The sequence below is a fragment of the Podarcis raffonei genome, chromosome 4 (assembly GCF_027172205.1).
Source record: "Podarcis raffonei isolate rPodRaf1 chromosome 4, rPodRaf1.pri, whole genome shotgun sequence".
In the NCBI taxonomy this organism is placed as follows: domain Eukaryota; kingdom Metazoa; phylum Chordata; class Lepidosauria; order Squamata; family Lacertidae; genus Podarcis; species Podarcis raffonei.
In genome coordinates this window covers 26,589,477-26,615,531 of record NC_070605.1, presented here as the reverse complement: position 1 = coordinate 26,615,531, position 26,055 = coordinate 26,589,477, and the positions used below count along the sequence as shown (strand labels likewise).

At 45.1% G+C, this 26,055-nt stretch overlaps 1 protein-coding gene across 2 annotated transcripts; it reads left to right on the top strand.

Moving 5' to 3' along the window:
• The first annotated feature begins 798 nt into the window (after positions 1 to 798).
• MTMR6 (myotubularin related protein 6) lies at positions 799 to 26,055 on the top strand. 2 transcript variants are annotated; one of them, XM_053385905.1, is made up of 15 exons: positions 799 to 932; positions 7,384 to 7,500; positions 11,429 to 11,591; positions 11,867 to 12,024; positions 13,200 to 13,328; positions 14,163 to 14,297; positions 15,230 to 15,362; positions 15,655 to 15,732; positions 15,852 to 15,961; positions 16,931 to 17,056; positions 17,649 to 17,698; positions 19,231 to 19,431; positions 20,153 to 20,287; positions 20,376 to 20,502; positions 23,493 to 26,055. In XM_053385905.1, exons 1-15 carry the CDS (start codon positions 909 to 911, stop codon positions 23,745 to 23,747), a joined length of 1,941 nt encoding a protein of 646 aa, XP_053241880.1. In that variant the 5' UTR covers positions 799 to 908; the 3' UTR covers positions 23,748 to 26,055. The 2 variants fall into 2 exon arrangements, with proteins under 2 accessions (XP_053241880.1, XP_053241881.1); XM_053385906.1 differs by lacking the exon at positions 15,655 to 15,732 and having other exon boundaries at positions 801 to 932.

Sequence of the window (26,055 nt, the reverse complement as noted above, 5' to 3'; positions counted from 1 at the left end):
TCCTCTCCCAGGGAGGTTCATCTGTTGCCTTCATTAGACGCCAGGAGAAAAGCTTCCTCTTCTCCCAGGCCCTTGGCTAGTTAAGTAATCCTATGGCCTATTAATTAATTAATTAATTAATTAATTAATTAATTAATTTTAAAATAACTTTATTCATTTGGTTTTTCAGATTAAAATTTTACAGTCACATATCCAACATACAATATAGAAACAAGATTCCAAAGAATCTCCTGGACTTCCCTCCTCCCTTTTGTGGGCCCTATAGTTAACCATTTCCTCCTGCATCTTTTATAATAATCAAAATCTTTTACCTCTCCATTGTGTCCAAAATTCACCAATAAAATACAAGTGTTATTCCCATCCTACTAACGATTTTAACTGTTTACAATGGTTTTTATTAAGATAAATTATAAATTTTCCCCTATTCCTTATTAAAATTTAGGTCTTCCTGATTTCTGATTCTTCTGGTCATTTTAGCCATTTTTGCATCGTCGCATCAACCTTATCTGCCGTTCTTCTCTGGTAGGGACTTTATCTTCTTTCCAATCCTATGGTCTTTTAAACTGCGTGTATGTTTGTGTGGCATTGTTTTTGTTTGTTATTAGGGTGCATATTTTTTGTGTGTTTGTATACTGTATTGGTAAACCGCCCTGTGGTGATGGGTGGAATGATGAGCAAGTAAACAAAGCGGCCTTTTCTGTTTGAGAATTCTCTCTTATTTGACTGGGTCTTCCACCCGGCAGGGGCCGCTGTGGGACGGACCCGGCCCTCTTGCAGGCCGCTTTGGTCTCCCCACCTCCATCCCCAGCACTCGATTATCAGGAAGTGTCTCCCGGAGACGCCGGCTGAGCGGCCAGTCGGAGAGGGGCGGCGGCGGCGGCGGCGGGCAGCTTGGGCGCGGTGGCATCATGGAGCACATTCGCACCACGAAGGTAACTGAGCGGGGCCTTGCTCGGAGGCCGGCCTTGTCCGCCGCCGGAGGAACGTGGGAGGGAGCCTTGCAGACCCCGGGGGCTTCCTCTTGGGAGGCTTGAGCACCGGATCGAGCTTGCTCCCGGATCGCAGCCTTGCCGTGAAACCCTGTGCATGCCTACTCAGACGCAAGCCTGTGTGTGCCTTAGGCTGCAGTCCTAGCCGACCCATATCTGCCCTAGAAGTCATTCCCATTCAGTTCAGCGGGGCTTTAAGGTTGCAGCAAAACATGCACAAGAAATAGTCTTGTGGCACCATGGTCAATCCTGCTGTCGCCTAAGCTCTTTACTTGTTTCCATCCTATCTAGCCAGAATTTGAGGAAATGGGTTCCGAGGCCATGTGGTTTATGGCACAATGCCTTGGGTGGTTGGGCATTAAGGTTGCTGCCATACTGGCTGGAATGCAGCTAAGTTTTACTCAAGAGTAGGCCCACTGAAATGAACGAGCGTGACTAAATATTCAGTGAGTCCACTCTGAGTAAAACTTGGGTGAATGTCAGTCACCCTCTGGGGGTTTTTTTGGTGTTTGCTGCAGCAGGCTGTATCTGAGCTTTTTATTATTTTTAAAATATTATTATTTTATTAACCAATTTCAACATAACAATTTATCAATCTTCTTAATCAATTACATTATTTTTTCCCCTTTCCCCCCCAACCCACGAAGGACTTCCTCAGCTCCCCTCCCTGATTTCTTTACATATATTGTTTTCTGCGTATCTGAACTTAGAATTTAATGGGATCCTTAAGTTTTCATGGACTAGTGCCCCCATAGTCCTATGTGTGGTGATAGTGGGCTTTGGGCCGCAGAAGTTTAAGCCACAGTAATGTGATGCTATTTAATCCTCTGTTTAATCAAACAAACTGCACTAATCTCCCTAGTACTTACTGTCTATTAAGGTTGCAGCCACATAGCCCTATCTTATTCGTGTTTATTTGGAAGTAAGTTTTCAATTATATGTGTGTGTGTGTTCTGTGTCAGCTGGCATGATATCTTATGAAGTTCAAGAGCATAGTTCCTGACCCAAGGAGCTTGACATACATAATTTGATGGGAAACCACAGGGACGAAAGGCAAATGGCAGCAGGAGAAACAGGCAAGCAATATGTAGTTGCCCCAGTTACACATGCATCGGCTTAATTGCAGCAGGACATGGGAAGCTGGGGCTTGTGCCAAAGGTAGGTTTTGTGGGTAGATTTGAAGGACATGAAAGGAGGCTTCATGCAGGTGTTTGGGGAGACAGTTGTAAGCAAATGGAGCAGCAATGGAGAAAGGGTGTAGTCTTTTGAGAGAGCAAGAGGTCTTCAGCTGGAGTAGTGAAGGTCACAGGCAGGTATGTATCTCAATATAAGTGTGGGGGGGGCAAACCCATGGAGGGCTTTGGGGGCAAAAGATTTCCGCATTGCAGAGGGTTGGACAAGATGACTCTTATGGTCCCTTCCAACTCTACAATTCTCTGATTCTAATTTTGATGTGTTTCCAGTCTTCTTCTTGTAACCTACAGGGTGATATTTTCTGACAGGGCTCTCAGCCAAGGGTGGGGCCCATTTGATTTTATGAGATCATGTCATGAGATAGACAACAAATTCCACATTATCTTTTCCATCTCTCTTGCCAGGTCTTTTGGAAGGGCCATAGCTCAGAGGTAGAGCATCTGCTTTATATGCAGAAGGTCCCAAGTTCAATCCCCAGCATCTCCAGGCATCAATGGGAAAGACTCTGAAGTACTGACAAGCCACTGCCAGTCAGTGTAGACAGTACTGAGTTAGATGGGTCAATGGTCTGGCTCAGTAGCAGACAGTTTTCTCTGTTCCTATGTCTTTTCAGTGGAAGCCATGTAAGGGTTACATGACAGTTTTAATGCAGCTTATTTCCAATTTGAATTCAAAATATTTTCTTTTTAAAAATGACATCATCTTAGATTGCTGTGCTCTTAGGGAAGTTTTATCACTGTATAAACAAGCATTATACAGGGACGCGGGTGCGCTGTGGTCTAAACCACTGAGCCTCTTGGGCTTGCTGATCAAAATGTCGGCGGTTCAAATCCCTGTGACGGGGTGAGATCCCATTGCTCGGTCCCAGCTCCTGCCAACCTTGCAGTTCAAAAGCGTGCCAAAATGTGCAAGTAGATAAATAGGTACTGCTCCAGCAGGAAGGTAAACCGCATTTCCGTGTGCTGCTCTGGTTTCGCCAGAAGCTGCTTAGTCATGCTGGCCACATGACCCGGAAAAACTGTCTGCGGACAAACGCCAGCTCCCTCGGCCAGTAAAGCGAGATGAGCGCCGCAACCCCAGAGACGTCTGTGATTGGACTTAACTGTCAGGGGTCCTTTACCTTTAAACAAGCATACCTGCAGGTAAATAAAAAACTTCTTATCTTTCTCTACACCCCGACCCCAATTGTTTAGTTCTGAAGCTAAAGTAACTCAGTGTTTTTGTGAGTAGCTGGAAAACAGTGGCTCAATCTGAGCTTAAATTGTGGAGAACCATAAACAAAGATTATTGTGTTTAGACCTTTTTCTTAAGTAAAAGCTCTATCGCATTGTAGAGGATCGCTGGCCTTAGCCTGAAATGTGATCTGTGTGCAGGGATCTCAGAGCCATATAGACTGCAAAATCACTCCAGAGTATCAATCAGTATTTACAGTGGTACTTCGGGTTACATCTGCTTCAGGTTACACACTCGGCTAACCCAGAAATACTACCTCGGGTTAAGAACTTTGCTTCAGGATGAGAACAGAAATTGGGCTCCGGCGGCGTGGCGGCAGTGGGAGGCCCCATTAGCTAAAGTGGTGCTTCAGGTTAAGAACAGTTTCAGGTTAAGAATGGACCTCCGGAACGAATTAAGTACTTAACCCGAGGTACCACTGTACTCTTGCTGTGTGTGACTTGCAGTATTTTTAACTTCTTAAAAATTAAACCTTTCACTGAAATTCAGATATCCTTTGAATAAAACTTTGTATGGCAGCGAGAAAGGAGGAAGCAGATGACTTATCTACAGTAGTAATCTGCAAATTTCAAAATGCTAACTGAGGCAAATTGCTGCTGTTCCAGGCTGGGTTGGGGGGAGGTTGTGGAAGAAGTCTCTGTATGCTGCGAGTGTCATTAGTCACAAAAGTAATTGGGAAATCATCAGCTGAAGAGGAAAGACCTGCACCTCAAAAGGAGTATGAAACGTATTCAGGGCATGCCCAATCACTAGGCAGACTGGGACAGCCACCTGAGGTTACAGATGCTGGGGTCCCTGATGTTCCTCTGAGTTTCCTGGTTGTCCTTTTTTGCTGGAGGACAGAGCTATGCAAGCCATGTCCTGTCCTGCATCCTGTAAGATATTCTGCTCCCCTCAGGTGCTGTGAAGAACACCATCCTATTCCTAGCACTGAAACAAGATTCAGCTGCCATGCTTCTGTACATGGGTGGTGCAGGGGGGAGCTGACTCCCCCCCCCCCAAATTAAATAAATAAAAGACTTAACTAACTGACTACTTGCATCACAGATACCTTGGTTCTGCCCCCCCCCCAACATAAAGCCTGCCCCACCTCCAATATAACCCTATGCCCATGTGGAGAGTACCATCTATTCCTTCACTTCAGGCAGCAAAATGTTTTGGGCTGGATCTGAGCCTGTTCCTTTTGGCTTAAAATGGTTGTCTTTCAGAAGGCAGAAGCACCTGTCATATGATTTATGCTGTCTGTTCAACTCTCTATAATGCTACAAGGTTGAATATTCTTTGTGGGAGTTCCTAAGAAGGAAGAAATTATGCTACGATGCTGAAGTTTCCTTTGGGGAGTTCCAAAGAAGAAAGAGTCACCCTTAAAAAGCAACAAAAGGCTCACAAAGCAGCCTTGTAAATAAGCCCACAAAAGTTACTAGCCTGCAGAGTGTTTTAATAGCTTGCTTGGAGCCCAGTAGAGAAGGGATTAAGAGCCCACCTCATTCCTATACTGGGTGCAGAAGAGAGCCGTTCCCTCCTCTGGCAATCTATAGTACTTAGTCTCTGTACTGAGCACAGAGGAATGATAAGGCACCCATTCCTCCTCTGCCAGCTTGCTCGTTTTCCTGGTCACCTATTACTACAAAGCTGGTACAGCTTTACCTTTATGCCCTCCTTGCTCTTCACCAGTGACCTCTACGCCACATTGGTCCTCAGTTGCCACTCCTTTGGCCCACATTTTCACGGGTTGTCTTGTTTACTTTGACACGTAGTGCAAATAATTCAACAGCTCAAAGTGATTGGCTATGTGCGCAAGCTACTGTTTCATCCTAAGGGCTGCACATGTAGTAACATGATAGCAGCCATAAATTAGCTTATGGAGAAATGGAGTTATGCCACGTTTATACTTGATACTTTGCAAAAAGTTCAATCCTTAAAATTAAATAAATCCTGCCCTACAGTTACCTGTTCCATTAGACTTCATTTCTGAGGATGCTCATGTTTTCTTGTTTATTGGTGTACAGTTGTGCTTATCAAAATTGGACAGGGTGGCTGAGTAAGGGGGGGGGGAGTACAGTTCACAAACAGGCAAGTCTCTGCCGCTTAAGGGCTTGCTTTACTTTAGACCCTGGTCATGTGACTTTGACCTGATCCAGTCTGCCTGTGTAGCTGGTCCTAATTATTTTTTAACATAAAACGTGCCTGGAAGGCTGCTTTAGTTGAAGCTGCTGATTTTCTGTTTCCTGCAAATTAGCACCATCATATTTCTGAAAGCTACTTATTTAAATGATGCTTACTGATTTGTATTGCCAGCATTTTTAAAAAGCAAAGAGCTGGAGAATTGGTTATAAAATGTTTCTTGTAATCTAGCCAGGTCAAATATTGACGTTGAGATAGAATTCAGGAATTGCAGATACCTGCATTGCTGATGCAGGAAGTTCCACTGTTGTTGCTGCTTTCTCCCTTGAGTTCTAGTTCTGCTGGACTGTATGAGAGATGCACTCTCTGAATCTTGTGGCAGACTCACTGTTAGAGCTCTAGGAGCAGACTGGTGAATTAGTGCTAATGAGCCAATCCTGCCAAGAGAATATGAGGAACACATCCTTGCCAAATCTTCCCTTATAGCCTCTTTGTGGTAGCTTTTCTGGCCTGCTCTTGGGATTCAGACAAAACAGACCTGTAGAACATTCAAAGTCAATTTCCGATCGGTTAAAAGCAGCTAAATTTCTGAGTGCACCTTCTGTAAATTGCTCTCTGCTACAGCTGAAAGCATCCTATGTTATGTTGGAAGAATACTGCACGCAAGACCCTTTGGCCCTTCTCAGCCTTTGTGTTTTGAGGAGCTTTTTCGTTTTCTAAGAAGGATAGATTTCCCCTCAGTCTCAGTTCAGAATAGGCCTTATAGGACATATGTGGCATAACCACACAGCACCATACTTTCCCTCCTCAGTAACATATAGCAAACAACACACCTAAAAAACAAGCACCCACATTCTTCCTTAAATATGGGGGTTACAACAGAACCCTCTATTTGTCTTAGCAGAGAGAAGCTGTGTTTGGTTCCATGTATAGGTATGGGGGTTGCCACCCAAGGCCTATAGCCTTACTTTGGTGTTGCTGTGTTATCTGCTCAGCAGTTCTTGAACTGTGCTCCAAGTTGGATGCAGGAAAAGGAGCCCCTAGCTCTCTCTAGGAGGAGTCTTTCCAAGTAGTCTTTCTGAGATCGTTGCATGATGGTACTATTTGAAATGAGAATTGTGGGAGAGAATTTCTTCACGGCAGAACTGCACTGAAAAAAAACACAAGGGGCTTAATAGAATGTAGAGCAGGGGTCAGGAAGATTTATCTTGCCTGGGCTGGATCGGTCCCGCGCAGACGCGATTTCCGGCAGTGAGTCCCTGTGCTGTGCCGCGCCGGTTTAGCGCAGCACGCGAGCGGGCAACTTGGTTGGGGGGCGGCTCATGGGCCAGTCAAACGACTTCCACAGGCCACTTCTATGGGCCTTAGGTTGGTGACCCCAGATATAGAGTATCCCGTTTCTGTTCTGGAGGCTGCATTGTCACCTTTGCAAACACAGCCCCGGAACCAGTTGATCTTGAATTACCACTTAGCCAGGGTTTTACTAGCCCAACCAGAATGTTGTCCTCTTGGTAAGCAGTCAGAACGGGAAGATACAAAGCCAGAAAATGTTCTAGCTGAGCGGTTCTTCCTGTTAGCAGGCACATGTTAGCTGCTGCAGCATAGGTCATGCACGTTAGGGTATCTGTCACATGCCTGGTGGCTGCATTTTGCATTATTGGTGCGTTGTGAAGGCTAAAGGTTGTCCTTGCAAATGCACGTGCACTTTGTTGCCAGACAGTGATCTGCCCCTTAAGAAGGAGATAGTGAACTGAATGACCGGGCTGTTTTTATGTCAAGATCATATGTTTCATAGCTTTACTTCATAGCAACGTGTTCTCTCCCCCCCCCCTTGCCCTCACAGGTCGAACAGGTGAAATTATTGGATCGTTTCAGCACAAACATCAAGTCACAAACAGGAACACTCTATCTCACGGCAACTCACCTGTTATTTATAGATTCGAGCCAGAAAGAGACATGGGTAAGGATTCTGATGGTTTTCTCCAATGGGGCACCCTTGTTATTCTATTTTGTGTTGCTTTATTCTGATGTAGGGGATGTGGGTCGCGCTGTGGGTTAAACCACAGAGCCTAGGATTTGCCAATCAGAAGGTCGGCGGTTCGAATTCCCGCAACAGGGTGAGCTCCCATTCCTCGGTCCCTGCTGCTGCCAACCTAGCAGTTCGAAAGCACGTCAAAGTGCAAGTAGATAAATAGGTACCGCTCCAGTGGGAAGGTAAACGGCGTTTCCGTGCACTGCTCTGTTCGCCAGAAGCGGCTTAGTCATGCTGGCCACATGACCCGGAAGCTGTATGCCAGCTTCCTCGGCCAGTAAAACGAGATGAGTGCCGCAAGCCCAGAGTCGGTCACGACTGGACCTAATGGTCAGGGGTCCCTTTACCTTTATTCTGATGTAGAGGACTCCCCAGGCCCAGTCTCCTGTCTTGTAATAACTGGGTAATTGTTGTTGTAAGCTGTTTTAAGTATGCAGAATGTGAGGTACAATTGTTTTAAATGGGTATTGAACCATATGCCTCCTTCAGGTTGACTTCTTTGAGCTGGGCTGTTCCAATGTTTTGCAGGGCACTCTTCCAAGAATCAGAGGCTTTAGTTCCAGCCTCCTGAGAGAAGGCTGTGGTATTCTCACTTCATTTGGGCCAGTTGCCCAGATATTCCTGTGCATGCGTAGAGATTAGCACTGGCAAGTGTGTGAAGTCAGTCTCCCATTCCCAGGTCCAAGGCACTTCATCAATTCTCTTTGCCCATTCCGCCACAGTTAATAGTTTAATTTTGCAAACTGTTTTTTTTAAGTGTGCTGTATATCCTATAATAGTCTAGCTAATTAAACTCCATAATTTTATTGAGTTATGAATAATTGGCATCTCCCCCTTTGGTAGTTTCTTAATTTTAGTCTTTGAAAAGAGAGATAATGCTGAGACTTTCATTAACAGGTTTCTGGCTATGTATAGCTAGAGTTTTTCCTCAGTGTGTTGGTGTGCCTGCATTTGTAGCCTGTTGAAGGTCACCTTCAGAAGCAGGACTAATAGAATATAGGTTAGCTCGTATCCCTACACCCAAAGGGGCTTTTCACTGTGTTCTCAAACAGCATTCCCTTCTCTTCATTCCACAAGGCAATTTGCTTTTGAATCTGAGAGAGCCAGAGAGAATCGGAGAGCCAGTGTGGTGTAGTGGTTAAGAGCGGTAGACTCGTAATCTGGTGAACCGGGTTCGCTTCCCCGCTCCTCCACATGCAGCTGCTGGGTGACCTTGGGCTAGTCACACTTCTCTGAAGTCTCTCTTTTTTTTTTTTTTTAAAAAAAGCTATTTATTGAGTTTTTCCACCTTTATACATTAAAAAATCAAAAAGAGAAAAACAAAAAAGTTAAAAACACATAAAGTTTACAATCCTTATTTTCAATAACATATTTCCCTGACTTCCCCACACCTCCCCTTCTTATATTCCAATTCAAATTGTTAACTCAACAAGTTCTTGTCCCCAATTTTTGACCTTTTTATATTTAATTCATTTTTAAAAAACACACCAATTTTAACTTATAAACATCAGTATTTAAACATCAGTGCTCATTCTTAAAACTTTTTTCTAAAGTCGACCCAAATTCCCTTCCACGAATTCCCCAATTTTCATACTAATAACAAAACAAAATAAAAAAAAACCAGATTATTATTCTGCACCCTTTGGATTCCCAAACCCCACCCCCCCTTTCCCGGTTTCAATCCCCAGCAAATGACCATCAGTCTTAGTCTACTATCAGCCTGGAGACCTCACGTCCGAGACTCTTAATTCTCTCTCAATTCCTCTCTGCCGGTTTTTTTGGTAGTCCTTAATATTAAACACCAGATTTTGGAGAAGCTCTGTCGCGATAGGGTCCATATTTCTTCCAGCCAGACCTCCATACTTAAAAGTGGAGCCCGAATCCTGTTTCTTACTCCTTTTAAGTCCAAATGTCCCAAAAGCTCCAACTTTCACCTTAATCAAATTTGTAATCCATAGGTCTTCAGATCTCCACATAAGGAGATCTCTCCATTCTTCAATCTTCAATTCAAAACAGATTTTCATCATCCAGTACTTATTTTCCTTTGTAGCCATCATGTCAGGCCTCTGGCTCTCCTTTGTCATCTGCAACATTACATCTCCTCCTTCCTTTTCCTCAGAAACAACATATATCTCTTTCTCCACACTCTCAAATCTTTCAAGTTTCTCTTCTTGTCCAGCTGCATGGACTTCATGAGTCAAGTCCTTATCAAATTCAATGGATTTGTTTACTGTTAAGTCCAGAGTTGCAACATTTGTAGCCAAAACATCAATTTGGCCTTGTAACTTTCCCAAGAGAAGAAACACTCTGTCCAATTTAGCTTGAATTTTTCCTCCTTCAGCCATTCTTGTAATGTCCCAAAATCCCCTCTAGAGGGATTTTGGTTACTTTATCTTCCTTCCAGTTCAAATCCAAAAATCAAGTTAGTTTGTATCAGTTCTTCCTTGTTTTCAACAAAATATAACCAAATTGTAGCAAATATATCCAGCAGAGATAGCAGAAACAAAGTTCTCTTTTTCCTTCTTGACAGCTAATTTGACAGCTGTCAAACTCTTCTATATCTCCTCAACAGGCTCTCTCGCGGATCACTCCCGGGTCCGGGGGGGTGGCACTTCAGCTCTCAAAATTAGCTCTTATCCTCCAGTGAAATTACTTATACTGCCAAATCGTGAAATTAATGTCTTTTACCCAATAAAGAAGAAGAAATTCTCTCGACCTTAGTTAGCTAGTCCTTGCTTTAGATTATTTATAAGACGGGGAGACGGACTTCCTGTTTGCGCCTTCCCCGATCGTGCCTAATTAAAAAATTTTTTTTCTTTACAAATCCAATTTCCGTATTACTCACGGGTTATTGCTTTTAGAGTCCAATTGTTCAGAAGAAGAAGTCAGCGCTCTCCGACCATGGCATGCGGCTTCACTCCGCAGGAGAAGCAGTCGACTCTCAGCACCGCGCCGCTCACCCCGTCCCCCGTTCCGAAGCCTTTAAAAAGGCTCCTTCGCGGGTCGGGGGGGCGCAAATGGTGCCCACCGAGTCACCAAGTTCACAGGCTTCAGCACCTGTGATTTCTGAGGGCCCCCGCGTCGCCGCAGCGGCAAAACCCGGATCCTGCGGAGCCGATTCCCTCCGGAGCTCGGAGGGAATCTGCCATTAGCCGATGGCGCTAACCCAGAAGTCCCACTTCTCTGAAGTCTCTCAGCCCCACTCACCTCACAGAGTGTTTGTTGTGGGGGAGGAAGGGAAAGGAGAATGTTAGCCGCTTTGAGACTCCCTCGGGTAGTGATAAAGAGGGATATCAAATCCAGACTCTTCTTCTTCTTCCTCTGAGGGGAGCTTGGAGTTATCTGAATACCAATTGCTGGGAACCAAAGATGCGGAGAATGCGGTTGCGCCCTGGCTCTGCTTGCCTCCCATGGCCACTGTGAGAGCAGGATGCAGGACTTAGATGGAGCTTTCGCCTGATTCATCAGGGCTCTTCTTATCTTCCTAACTTTGAGATACAGTTTGCAGTGGAGTATGAGAAAATAAAAATTAAAAATAAATCCCACTGGGGTTACTCCTCTATTTAGTATATCAAATTTATTTATTTTTTTCTTCATACAGCTGAAAGAAGTCCCAAAGCAAGTTAAAAGAAAAGCAAAATACAAAATTTCACATTAAATGTCCAGAAAAGCAATAGAAATATGTTAAAAGGTTGTTAAGCAAAAATATTGCGGACAGGGTCTTTGGATACTGGTCACAGCATTAAGTAGTGTAGCACATCCGATAACAAGCAAGCAACTTGAGATAACGTCTGTGGTTCTTCCGTGGAAACCAAGAATTATGAAAACGCCATTGTGGGTTTTCTGTGTGCTGCAGATACTGCACCATCATATTGCTGCGGTAGAGAAACTCGCCTTGACCACGTCCGGCTGCCCCCTGGTGATCCAGTGCAAGAACTTCAGGATAGTTCACTTCATTGTTCCCAGAGAAAGGGACTGCCATGATATTTATAACTCCTTGCTTCAGCTGTCAAAACCAGGTAGAGTGGCTGCCTTTCTCATTACACAGGCATTCCCTTGATCCCTTTACCTGATTCTGCTGTTCATTTGCTCTATTGTTTTATCATGTAACTTAATTACGGTTTATTATGCAACTTAATTATGAGTGCTTGTGCAACTGCTTTTTATACTTTGTAAACTGTTTCGACACTAAGCGGCATATAAATTAAACAACAACGACAGTGTGGTGACTCTGGAATCCCTCAGCGAGGCTCAGGCTCCTTTCTCTTTTTTTCTTTCTCCTGGCTTGTTTTAGCAAGATACGACGAACTGTATGCCTTCTCATACAACCCAAAGCAAAAAGAGGAAGAGAGAGTGCAAGGCTGGCAGCTCATAGACCTTGCAGAAGAGTACAACCGGATGGACGTGCCTAACTCGGACTGGCAGCTATCAGATGCAAATCGTGATTATAAGGTAACAGATTGCAAAAATAAAATAGATTGCTAACATAAAATAAAAAATGAAATGAAAGACCAAAGTGAGAAGTGGCATTTTCCACCTTACTCACGCTGGAATAATTGTTGGTCTGTTCCTTTTCCTCATGGGAATTCAGTTTCAAAGGTTCGCTTGGAAAACCTTGTTTCTTGCAACTGTTTTGCAGCTGCTTTGATTGAGTTCACACTCAATTGCATGCAGGAGGGATGGATGACTCAACTTGTCATTAACTGAGAGAATGTATGCCGCAATATAATTAGGCCCTCTCTCTCCTTGCTGTAGAGCTCAGTTCAGTTTTGTGTGCAAGGCTACATAGAAGGCAGCAACTTCTTCACTTCTCTTCTAATTACTTTTTTCTTGCTTGTTGTGCCTCTAACTAAAGAAGACGCAGTGTAGAATTAACACTAGGAATTAATTCCCCCCAGGTTTTATTTTTGAAATCATGCAAGCATTTTGATGCAATGGCCACCAACTTGAATGGCTTTAACAGAGAATTTGGCAAATTTATGGAAGCTATGGCTATGTGCTACCTCCAGCATCAGAAGTTGCTGTGTAACTCAAACAGGAGAGGGCTCTTTGCACCCATGTCTTGCTTGTAGGCTTCCCACAGGCATATGGTTCGCCATTGTGAGCACGGAAAGTTCAGACTAGGTAGGCCTTTGACCCAGCAGGGGTCTTATGTTCCTGACATGTTTCAAGAACCCAGTCAGTGTTTTTCTGAAGCCCTGATACTTCAGAATTCTTCTAGGTAAGGGTTAAGCAATATCCATTGTGAAGATGGAGCTCTGTGGGAAAGGCCTTTCCTGTTGATTTCAATGGATGCCACCAGTTGCACACCATATCATGAGGAGGGGAATATTTTTCTTCCTGAGGGCCATATTCCCTTGTGAGCAGAGGTCTGGGAGTGCGTACTATTGGTTGGTGAGGGCAGAGGCAAAAGTAGGTAGAGCTATGGCTGTGGCTCTTTGTACCAGAGGCTACCTTCCCACTGCACACAAGTCACTTTAAGGACATTCCAGCCTGGCAAAAGCACTTGGGCCCATGGAGCAAGGCTGGTGAGGGCGGTGGCCTAAGGAGAGTCCCAAGGGGGCTTCCCCATCCCTGCCATATCTAAATGCGCTATCCCTTATAGTTCCTTTCCTTTCCTCCTTCAGATCTGTGAAACATATCCCAGAGACCTCTATGTTCCCAGGAGTGCAAGCAAGCCCATCATTGTTGGCAGTTCTAAGTTCCGAAGTAAAGGAAGGTTTCCTGTGCTGTCATATTATCATAAAGATAATGAGGTATAGTCTGATTTCCATTCAGGGGAGATGAGCTAAAGGCTATTTTCCATCACAGGAAAAGACAGGAAGGGTAAGTACAGTAACCCAGATTCATAGATCTGTTGCGGCCCATCAAAAAGGGCTGTTAGTAGAAGGTAACATTGGGGTAGGCCCCACTTCACTAGGGATGCAATTGTAGCCCCATTTACTTGGGAGCAAGCCCTATTGACTTCATTAGGACTTAACTTCTGATTAGACATGGTTACGGTTGCACCACAGATATCTGTATCTATATGCTGATTTTGTCAAGAGTTCCAGAAGTAGAACCTTTACAACTTGTCTTGTGTTGCAATTATTCACACTGGTTCGAAAATTCAGGACTTAAAGATTTCAAGTTTTTGCTTCCCATTTATGGGGATGTGGGGAAGTTGAAACTAGAACTAATAATAGCATGCATGACACCAAGAAAACAAACGAATGTGGTCTGGGCATTGAAAAATGGTCTGAGTTGATTGTGCATAATGCAAATGTGTCTTGTCTCTCTTATAGAAACTAATTTTGTGTCTGCTACCTTATATCTCCAGCTTTATCACTCAAATTTGGGCAAACTGTCTCTACCTATAACAGAGGAAACCATGAACTCTGAAACATTTTGGCTTTCAAGTTTCCTTCTGGAGGTTTTGCATCTTCAGAGTCCCATTCATCATGCTTCTGGCTTTCATCTTCCCTTCTTGCAGCTACCAGAGAACTAAGAACTGTACTTAAAATTCAGACCACTGTTCATGTCCTCTAAAAGTGCTCATATAGACCTTTCGTTACCTTATCTTTATATTTGTCCCTCCATCTTCTCACTAGGCTGCCATTTGCAGATGTAGTCAGCCTCTCTCGGGATTCAGTGCCAGGTGTCTGGAGGATGAGCACATGTTGCAAGCGATCAGCAAAGCCAATCCTAATAATTGCTATATGTATGTTGTGGACACCAGGCCTAAAGTAGGTATCATTCCCTTTAGTTGGTTTCCCATGTGATATAATGCTGTAGTTCAGAGGTGGGAAGGGGTGATGTGCAATTACTGCTCCTTAACTGCACCTTATCGTTAGGTTGCTGTTTCTGTTAGGACCCAGTTTGATGAACAACCTGAGAGTGGCAATGGGATGAACTGGAATTGGAAAGGGCCTTAAGGGTTGCCTAGTCCAATTCCCTAATGATGCAGGAAGTTGATTACTGCAGCATCCCTATTAGCTAGTCACTCTGCCTCTAACAAAGAAGAACCCAACGTCTTCCCAGGCAGTCTGTTCCACTGCTGATCAGCTCTTTCCATCAGGAGGTGATTCTTAATGTTTAGCTTGCGTCCTTTGTCTTTATGAGCCCTTCTGGGTTCCACCCTCTGGAGCAACAGAGAATAAATTTGGGCTACCATCTGCGTGTGAGACGGCCCTTCAATGTTTGCAGATAAGTGTCTTCTCCAAGCTAAAGCATACTCGGCTCCTTCCTTATAGGACTTGATTACTGGATCCCTCATCATCATTGGACTGGCTGTTTGTACTCATGGACTAATTCCCCCCCCCCCCCCGATTTTGGAGGAGTTGCTTACCTGACTCAGGCCCCTGGCCAGGGTCCAATGAACAGTGCAACTGATTGAATACCTCCAGAGGGCTTTGTACTGGTGCTTCTCAAAATAGCAGCCTTCCATGCCGCATAGCACATTGTGATTATGCTACTGGGAGCTGCTATTCAGGGGTCAGGACAAATTGTGGGGGGTTACCAAGTGAGTAGGATGCTTTCTAATACTTCATATCCAACGTGATTAATGGTTTGGCTTAGAAAGGAGGAGGTCAAGAAGGGCGGAAAAAGCCCTGTTCCTAATATTTATCCGATGGGAGTTCCCACACATTTTAACTGCTTTACCTTCCTTTTCTTCAAGCTGAATGCACTGGCCAACAGAGCAGCAGGTAAAGGCTATGAGAATGAAGACAACTATTCTAATATTAGATTCCAGTTTGTGGGTATCGAAAACATCCATGTAATGAGATCCAGCCTGCAGAAACTTTTGGAAGGTATGTATCAATTTGCTTCTAATTGTTAGAAAGCACTTGATAACTACAAAATAGACTCTTGTAGAGCTTCTCCACCCCCACATAGCCATACCAAACAGCTTATTGCTTGAAGTAATAAATACAGTATCCCTTTTGTACTGAAGGGTTAATACGTTGGTTTCTATCTTTTTCTTTTTTTGTAAACCGCTTTGAGTTTTTTCTACTCTAAAGCGGAATATAAATCTTATGAAAAAAAATCTGGAATGCACATCAATTTCAGGTCCCTCTTTTTGTTTCATGTAATATTTTCAAGCTTTCAACAACACGCGTAGTTCAGCATCCTCTCTTGCACAGCCCCCATGGGATGTAGATGAAACTCTGGGAAGAAAATGTTGTTCATATCAAACCTAGGAATTGATTTGTTCAAAAGTGAAAGTAACTCTCAGTCGCTTCCGTACAGAGGAAAGTGCCGCTATTTGAATTTAACAACCAAGTATCTTTCTATTTCAGTCTGTGGGACAAGGGGCCTGTCGGTCAATGATTTTCTGTCTGGTTTGGAGAGCTGCGGATGGCTGCGACACATCAAAGCCGTGTTGGATGCTGCAATCTTCTTAGCCAAAGTAATTTGCTTTCTTCAACTTGTGGCCAGTGGTTCATGCCCATAATAGTACACCAGCAGGTGCAGCCTTCATTCCGCAAGCTTAGTTACATTCCAGGATAAATGCTCAGGGGGACTACCCCAACAACACCCAATTTCCTTTCTAACTTAGTAAAGGAGGGTGGAATGCTCCCAGATCCAGTTGGCTGGGTGTATTTAAGAAGGTGCTGCAATTGGCTACTCAGTTCATGGAGTCCCTCCACCCGCACGTGGTGCGGGTTCTTAGCTCAAGAGTAGAGCAGAAGCTTTGCATGTGGAAGATCCCAGTTTTTGTTTTTTAAAAGAAAGATCAGATAGCAAATGATGTAAAAGGCCTCTGCTTGAGCCTGAATTCCAACTCCCATCAGCCCCAGCTGGCACAGCCAGTGATCAGGAATTATAGGAGTTGTAGTTCTGGAACTTCTGGAGGACTACAGGTTCCCCATCGCTTTTCTAGATAGTTACTCCCGGCTTAGGGCAGCTTTTTTGTGTCCTTAGGGTAACTTGGTCTGTATTGTCAACTTCAGACGTTCCAATTCCCTTTTGGCATTTGGAAGGAAAAGAGTGTGGACTGAGTAACTTACGCCTCCCACGCCTTAGGCTGTCGGGTATCGATGCACATACCACAACCATCTGTTTCCCTGTTAGGGCTGTTCCAAGCGAGGAGATATCTCGCTGTATCATGGTGCCTGAGTGCAGCAGCAGGCTGTATATTTGAATCAAATTATTGCTGCCGTTTGTTGTGATTTGCTAGCCGCTTTACTCATTGAAATGTTTAAGGAAGCTTTTAATGTTTGGTGCATTACTGTATTTTAATATTTTGTTGGAAGCTGCCCAGAGTGGCTGGGGAATAAATAAATAATAATAATAATTATTATTATTCAAAGCTGTGTTTGTTTTCCTTGTGATACAAGCGCATAAGCATCAGTCAATCTTCTTGTCTTTTTCACAGGCCATAGCTTTGGAGAGCGCAAGTGTACTAGTGCATTGCTCCGACGGCTGGGACCGGACGTCTCAAGTGTGTTCTCTGGGATCTCTGTTATTGGATCCCTTTTATAGAACAATGAAAGGCTTTATGGTGCGTACTTGAGCCACAACGAGTTGCTTTCAGTTGGTACATGCTACAACCGAGTTACTTTGGTGCAATCGCTCTTGTTTTACTTCCTATATACCATTTTTTAATGGCACTTAATGGCATTTAGTATGTCATAATAAACATTGGGGGGGGATCTTTATCCTATAAAGGTACATCATTAACATTCAACACTGGTGTGAATATCTGCAGTGCTGGGGTGTCCCACCAAATAACTTAGCAGCTGCATGCTATGCTAGCTGCAGCTTCTGACCCATGCACAAGGGTAGCCCCTCATAACAACACATTATAGTAGTCTTAATTTTGAGGTTACCGATGCATGGGCACTGTGGCAAGGCTATCTGAAGGGCACAAGGTTGGGGGAGAAGCCTGTTTTGTTCAGTTCAATTTTTTAAAATTACTCTGACATGAGACTTAAATCTAATGTATATATTTGAGTTTAGGATTATTTTGGGTACTGCTCTGATATTTTGGGTTTAATTCATCAAAACCAAGAACTTTGACCTGGGTAATATAATCCAAACTTAGATCTGCAGCATAAAAACAGATGAAAAGCTGATGCCTTGTTTTCTTCTAGGTTTTGATAGAAAAAGACTGGATTGCATTTGGACACAAATTTTCAGACAGGTAGGGTATTTTGCCAAAATGCTGCTGTACGTTTGAATTAATTATGTAACTCATTGTGTTACTATTCAATTCATATGCTTACACAGATCTCATAATCTTATAAGGGACCTATATACTTTTAGTCCAGAAGATGCATTTGCTCTATTTTTGGAACCCCTCCTGAGCTGCGACACTCCTCAGGTGACTTTTTCTGGATATCAGCCCCTGGTCTTGGATTCCCTACTTCCCAACTCAAGACTTTTTTCCTTGCAGAGACGGCTCCTGGCTTTTAACATCTACCCTGAGCTTTGTGTTGTCACCAGTTAACTTAGACTTGGTAGCCCCTCCAGGATGAGCTATAAGTCATGCTCCTATTCTTGCTGTCTTTCTGTCCCTCTGAAACAAATGTGTCATTTTCTTATGCGCGTACACATTTTTAACTGGTCCAGGATAAGCCATTGGCATTTAGAAACCTGACCTAAGCTTGAAATACCAGTTGAGAGCTCATCTGTGTGTGTGTGTTCCCCATTTTATTTGTGGTTTTTATGTGACTTGGCATGTGCCGTTCAGAGCAACATAGCAGTAACTTGGGTAGGGCGGGGTCCAAAAAACTGCATCCCTAGTTCCACGTCCCAAAGCAGGCTTTGAGCTTGTGTTTTTCAAATAGCAGCCTGTTCCAGCTCCACCATCACTCTGCTGCACAACAAGCTGGCTTGGAAACAAGGTGGGACTTCCAAAGAGCAATGGAGATGTGCTCCTAAAAGTCAGAAAATCCCCTTTAGATCACATTTGGTAATTTTGTCGTGTTCATTAAGCATTATCATAGGTTGAACGCAGCTTTTTGGAGTAGACCCCTTGATATTAGCAGACCTAAAATGAGCCAAGACCATTCAGATCGGTGGGTCTACTTTGAGTAGAACTTAGTAGGATTCAACCCCATATATTTATTATATTAATCTGCTTTTAGTTCTTTTTTAAAAAAATCCTAAAGCAATACACAGAAGAATAAAAAGCATATGATGGCTAATAAAACAATACAAAATATAATTCCACACCTTCCACAGAGACCATTAAATATATGACAAGTTTCTCTACTCTGCAAATACTTGGGTGCGCAGAAAGGTTTTTAGCATATCCTGAAAACATAGATAAGACCCAACTGAACCTACAAAAGGAGGAGGAGGAGGTTATGTTGGCGCATTGAATTTTTGTGACTACCCAGGGTGGGTTTTCTCCACCATTTCCCCCACGTATTTATCCTGAAGTGCTTTTGCAGCAGCTGGTCTTATTTTAATGAAAATGAAATGTAGAAGTTGTTGCATGCTGCTTACTGGATCTGCTCTGCTGATGATCTTCATACAATATGAAGGGGGGAGGAGTTCCATTCTGTCTGTCTGTCTGTCTGTCTGCCCCATTAGGTTTTATTGCTGTTGTAAATATTCTAGATGGTTGTGATTACTATTTTACGTTGCCCTTCGTTCTCTGTTGTGACCCGCAGTCGAACAATAAAAACTAACTGGCTGGCCTCTTTTAATGTGGAATGTATTTTATAGATGCGGTCAGCTGGATGGAGACCCAAAGGAAATCTCTCCCGTGTTCGCTCAGTTTTTAGAAAGCGTCTGGCACCTGACGGAGCAGTTTCCGCAAGCCTTTGAGTTCAATGAGGCTTTTCTCCTTCAGATCCACGAACATGTCCATTCCTGCCAGTTCGGAAACTTCATTGGGAACTGCCAAAAAGAACGAGAAGAGCTCAGGTAAAGTTTCATATTAGCTCTCTTAACCGCTAGGGCTTAGAATCACCTTTCTGGTGTGTGATGGTGGGGAAACCAGCATTGCAAAAACATTAGATCTTTTGCACTCCTTAAAACATGAATGCTTGAAAAATCATCTTTAGAATATAATCACTTTCAAGAGAGAGAGAAAGGTTTATGGGAGAATCGTTCTCCCTTTGGTTTAGAAATACACCCCGCCCCAGCATGCCATTTCACTACTTTAAATTCCACACACCCTAGACTGCAGTTTCCCATTGTCAGATAAAATGATATATATCTGTAGTGATAATCCATTGTCCAACTCTGATTAAAACTTGGTTAATCACCACCCTATATCACCTTCTACCCCCACCCCCACTTTAAAGTAAAGAAACAGCATGGGGGGAGGGGGGAGGGAAAGACTCACCCCAAAATACTGCAGGCACAATCCAGTTCTGTTTCCATTCCCTCCCCACCTCACCCCCAGTGATTGCTTTCTGGCCATAGATCAACCTTTCCTAACCTGGTTTCCTCCAGTTGTTGGACTACAGCTCCCATCATCCCTAGAGCTGATGGAAGTTGCAGTCCAAAACATCTTGAGGCTGCTAGGTTGGGGAAGGTTGTCCTAATATCTCCACTGTGTGGGTAGCTTTGCCATTGAAATATGACATTACTGTTGTTCAGGCCCTGACTGTGATTCACTCAAGTTCTTCTTCCCTTCAAGATTGAAAGAGAAGACGTATTCACTGTGGCCTTTCCTTCTGGATGAATGCAAGAAGTACCTAAACCCCATCTATAATGAGAATTTTTCTCAGTCGCTCACAATTCTGGAGCCTGACACAGTATCATTTAATTTTAAGTAAGTTTCAATGATGTTTAAAGAATAATAATAATGTTCCAGCTGCCAGAATGGTGTATTAAAATACTATTGTGATTGGCACGTGCAGGTTCTGGAGGAACATGTATCATCAGTTTGATCACACCATGCATCCCCGGCAATCCGTAGCCAGCCAGGTCATGAGCATGAGCGAGCAAAATAAACTGCTGGAGAAAGACATTAAGGAACTGGAAGCTGTGAGTATTTCCAAGAACTATTTTGTCTTCAGAGGTCCGACACAGGCCTGCTTTGCTCCTAAAAGGTCAGAACCGCATCCTATCGGATGCTTTTTCAAATGATGGTTTCTTTCTGTTGCTTTTGTGAAGATTATTTTTGCAACTGGCAAGAGAAAGATGGCACTCCAATTGCTGGGCCATTCAATAATACGCACACAGAGATGGACTGGAACATGTCAGAGAGCAGTTTGCACCAGAGGGAGACTTAGAAGATGCCCTTGAATGTCAGCTTTTCATCCGCATACCATAAATACCAGTCCTTTGTATAGTGTAACTTGCTATCCAAGTTGTGAGTCTTGTTTGTTTGTAGGTCTCTTGGGCTGACCTTGTTAATAGGCTCCCCATCCCAATTCCTGCCTTAGTGCATGTACTACAGCTGTTCAGGAACAGCAGAGGGTGCAGAAAGTATGAAGGACCTGATACTATAAGGAAGCAAGCGGTGCCCCTGATAGTGGGGAGTGGCAAAGCTGCAGTGTGTGTGTGTGTGTGTGAGAGAGAGAGAGAGAGAGAGAGAGAGAGAGAGAGAGAGAGAGAGATAGTTCAGAAGTTGAGTGCATTGGCCGTGTTTCCCAGAAGGCCCTAGGTTCAGTCCATGGGGTCCCCAGTTAAAAGGAACTCTGGTCGCTAGCTGGCAAAGACCTCTAGATGAGTCTGGAGCTCCACTGCCATCAGAGAAGATGGTACTGAACTGAAGGAAGGAATGGTTGGACTAATTAATTTTATAATGGATGATTTTAGAGTGTTGTTTGTGTTGTACTTTTGTATTGTTTTATTGTTGTTAGCCGCCCTGAGCCCAGCTTCGGCTGGGGAGGGCGGGATATAAATAAAATTTATTACCGTATTTTTCGCACCATAGGACGCACTTTTTCCCTCCTAAAAAGCAAGGGAAAATGTGTGTGCGTCCTATGGAGTGAATGCAGGCTTTCGCTGAAGCCTGGAAAGTGAGAGGGGTGGGTGCGCACCGACCCCTCTCGCTCTCCAGGCTTCAGGAAGCTATCCGCTAGCCGTGGGAGACCCAGCTCTCCCACGGCTAGCGGGGCGCTGCATTAATCCCGAAGCTTGGGGCGCGCGGAGCTCAGCGCGCCCCAAGCTTCTGGGTGCCGGCAAGGTCTCCGCTAGCCGTCTAGACCTTGCCGGCACCCAGAAGCTTGGGGCGCGCTGAGCTCCGCAGCCCCAAGCTTCGGGATAAGCGCTCCGCTAGCTGTGTCTAAGCTGCGGATAGCAGCCTGCTTCCCGGAGCGTCGGGCGCCCTGAAAGCAGAGCGCCCGGCGCTTCGGGAACACATCCGCAGCCTAGGCGACCCTGCGGGAGGTCCCGCAGGGATGTCTAGGCTGCGGATAGCAGCCTGCTTCCCGGAGCGTCGGGCGCCCTGAAAGCAGAGCGCCCGGCGCTTCGGGAACTCATCCGCAGCCTAGGCAACCCTGCGGGAGATCCCGCAGGGATGTCTAGGCTGCGGATAGCAGCCTGCTTCCCGGAGCGTCGGGCGCCCTGAAAGCAGAGCGCCCGGCGCTTCGGGAACACATCCGCAGGGTGGGGAGCCCTGCAGGAGTTCCCTGCAAGGCTCCCCAAGCTGCAGATAGCAGCCTGCCGCCCGGCGGGTGGGGCGCCCTGAATCAGAGCGCCCCTCGCGCCGGGCAGACATCCGCAGGGTGGGGAGCCCTGCAGGAGTTCCCTGCAAGGCTCCCCAAGCTGCGGATAGCAGCCTGCCGCCCGGCGGGCGGGGCGCCCTGAATCAGAGCGCCCCTCGCGCCGGGCAGACATCCGCAGGGTGGGGAGCCCTGCAGGAGTTCCCCGCAAGGCTCTCCAAGCTGCGGATAGCAGCCTGCCGCCCGGCGGGTGGGGCGCCCTGAATCAGAGCGCCCCTCGCGCCGGGCAGACATCCGCAGGGTGGGGAGCCCTGCAGGAGTTCCCCGCAAGGCTCCCCAAGCTGCGGATAGCAGCCTGCCGCCCGGCGGGTGGGGCGCCCTGAATCAGAGCGCCCCTCGCGCCGGGCAGACATCCGCAGGGTGGGGAGCCCTGCAGGAGTTCCCCGCAAGGCTCTCCAAGCTGCGGATAGCAGCCTGCCGCCCGGCGGGTGGGGCGCCCTGAATCAGAGCGCCCCTCGCGCCGGGCAGACATCCGCAGGGTGGGGAGCCCTGCAGGAGTTCCCTGCAAGGCTCCCCAAGCTGCGGATAGCAGCCTGCCGCCCGGCGGGCAGGGCGCCCTGAATCAGAGCGCCCCTCGCGCCGGGCAGACATCCGCAGGGTGGGGAGCCCTGCAGGAGTTCCCCGCAAGGCTCTCCAAGCTGCGGATAGCAGCCTGCCGCCCGGCGGGTGGGGCGCCCTGAATCAGAGCGCCCCTCGCGCCGGGCAGACATCCGCAGGGTGGGGAGCCCTGCAGGAGTTCCCCGCAAGGCTCCCCAAGCTGCGGATAGCAGCCTGCCGCCCGGCGGGTGGGGCGCCCTGAATCAGAGCGCCCCTCGCGCCGGGCAGACATCCGCAGGGTGGGGAGCCCTGCAGGAGTTCCCTGCAAGGCTCTCCAAGCTGCGGATAGCAGCCTGCCGCCCGGCAGGTGGGGCGCCCTGAAGCAGAGCGCCCCTCGCGCCAGGCAGACATCAGCCAGCCCCACAAGCTCGGGGGACAGCAGGGAGGCGCAGCGCCACTATCCCGCTGTTCCTCGACCTGGTTCGGTTTCCCTGACCTGCTTTTGGGGGGGGAAATAAAGGGAAATTTTTTTTCCTTTATTTCCCCCCCAAAAAACTAGGTGCGCCCTATGGTCCGGTGCGTCCAATCGTGCGAAAAATACGGTATTATTATTATTATTATTATTATGTGTAAGGCAGTTTCATATGTTGATAGGGAAGGTGAGGAGTTCGGTAGGTTGGGGGCTGGATGTGAACAACAGTTTCTCAGGCTCCAAACAGTCACAAAAGGAAAAAGGAGCCTACTCTGAAATATTCCTTTTAATCCCAGAAATTAGGTCACCGTGTAAACAAGGAGCTGGATGCGGCCTTCACCAAGGAACCTTTGCGGCCTGTGTCACCAGTTCTTAAGACATCCCAGTGCTTTAAGAAAGAGCAGCCTCTTCTACATGGGAATGACTGTATTCGAACAATAGAGGGCTCCAACGCAGCAGACAATCGGTACAGCGAGTATATGGAGGAGCTCTCCAAGACAGAGCCTGGTGTTGTCAGTCTGGAGTATGGAGTGGCAAAAATGACGTGTTAAATGTCACACGGAGTATCGCCGTCTCTCTCTGAAAATACTGACAGCGCATTGTGAGACTGGTCTCTTGGAGCGTGACCAAAAACCGGATTTGTGTAAAGGAGAGCCTCATTGATGTAGACTAGCATGGCACACGAGTTGCTAAGGAGAAATGCTGTTCTTGTGAGAAGTAACTGAATTTAACAATACCGAAAGGAATGTGGAGAATTTAGTAAAAACTTCTTTTGGCTTAAAGAAATGAGGAATGGAAGTTGTTGTACGTGTCTAAAGGATAACAAACTTTAGTTTGCACTAGATAACTTGGAATGCTATTTAATATATCAATTGCCAAATGGTTTAATGGGCTTTGAAGATCTACTTCTAGGACACAACAGAATACTTACCGGGGCCGCTGAAAGTATATGTATATAGATAGAATGTACTGTGTATGTGTACTCCTATTTAATCTGTTGCTAATTTTGATGTCTCATGTTGCCATTGAAAGTACTGTATATCACATGCAAAAGATGGAAACTTAGCATCCCAAGTTCATAGCATGATGTTTGGAGATACATGAGAGAGGCATTCAGCAGAATCTAAGTTTGCATTGGTAACTCTGGAATTCCAGATCTCCCCTGCCTCTTGAAAAGTCCTTTTACAAAAATCAGGAAAACTGGTTATCTAGATAGATTAAAACTGCATCCCCAAGGGCTGTGAATCTTCTGCAGAAATCTAGCCACAAACCTTATAGTTACGTTCCAAAATCCATCTAAGGACAATGCATTTATTATGCCATCAAAAGTGTCACAATATAGCATGCAGGCCTTTGTGTTCTCAAGAGCACTTTCAAGTTCTGGAGAAGTACTGGAGAACTTGAAAGCTTTACGTAACATTTTGGAACATTCTGATTGGCCAAATAAAAGCCACTGGCCCAGTATGGATTTAAAATTTGCCTTTTACGTGCCAACACAACAATCTTCACATTTATGTAATTGTGTGTATTCCTACAAAGAGCCAAAACATTTGTGTGGGATGGATGGGTGTTCATCTCAATGAAAGCAAATGTGGTTCTAATTTTTTGTGTGTGTTTCTTTCAGATCAGTCAGGTTTCAGAGTTTTTGAAAGAATTAGATATTGTAAGCTAATAAAACAAAAGAAATGCTGTAGAAGCAGTATCTGTTTTTCTGAGTTTGATCAAATTGACGGTCGTCTGCAGGGTTTTTGTTCAGTTTGCAAATCTTTCTTAAAATAAATTTAGGGATTTTTTTTTTAAGCACCTTACTTTTAATCAGTAGAAAAACTACGTAAATGAAATCTTCAAATAAGTCTCCTTGGATAGCTAAGGAGGCAGCCGCTCTTTGTTGTGAATGGAGAAGAAACAATAAATTTTAGGTTTGCAGGCCAGCTGGCTGCACGTTTTCTAAATCCACTTGCTTTAAAAACCTGATAATGCTCATATCCTCAGGATACAGGATGCCCTCTGGAATTGAACTGATCTCTAGTTAACTAACAAGAAGGGTTGGTTAGGAGGATTATACTGTGTCCCTCTCGCATATAGGCAAATCAAATGTATCCCCAGAAATCATTGTCTCTGCTTCATCAGAAAAGAGAATGGATTTGCTTTCAGCCTGTGATCCTGCTTCTGTTCACATTTTTCACGTTAGTTTTTATTGTCTTAATGAAGGAAATGAAATGAGCTTTGAGAGCCAACTTTATAAACATGCACGCCTTGGGGTATTATGCTCCCTAGGTGGTATGGTAGGCTAATTTGTACCTGAGGGATCAAATGCTTATTTGGCTCAGAGTGAAAATTAGTTTAGATTTGCTCTAATCCCTGAAGGCTTTTGATCAAAACTGCCAATACGCAGCATGGAACTTGACACAGTTGGCCGTGTTTCCCTCTTCGCTAGTTGGGATCCAGGCTGTAACAGCAAGGGCAATGCAGGTCATAACTTAATGGAGTTGGCAAAATTGTATAGGGGAGGAGAAGCATTAACCTTTCTAAGTGGTTGCTGGTTTTATATTGTAATATGTTTAAAGAGGGAACAATGTGAAGGGTATTTTTCAACGTCGTCTTGGTGGTAGATGTTCTTGTCCACGGCTGGTTGGTGGGGTGGGATCCTGCATTCAGTGTAGTAAATGCAGTAAAACTGTACATTCTCATGTCTTCTGCCACTTTAGTGGATGTTGCATTGATACTGACTTTCTGAAAGTACGAGGACAGAAATATGTGCCTTCTGGTTGTTTTCCCCACTCCCGTTTTATGCTGTGGACAAATAATCTCCCTGTGTTACCATAAACACTGAAAATACAATACTAAATGTTGCCGTAA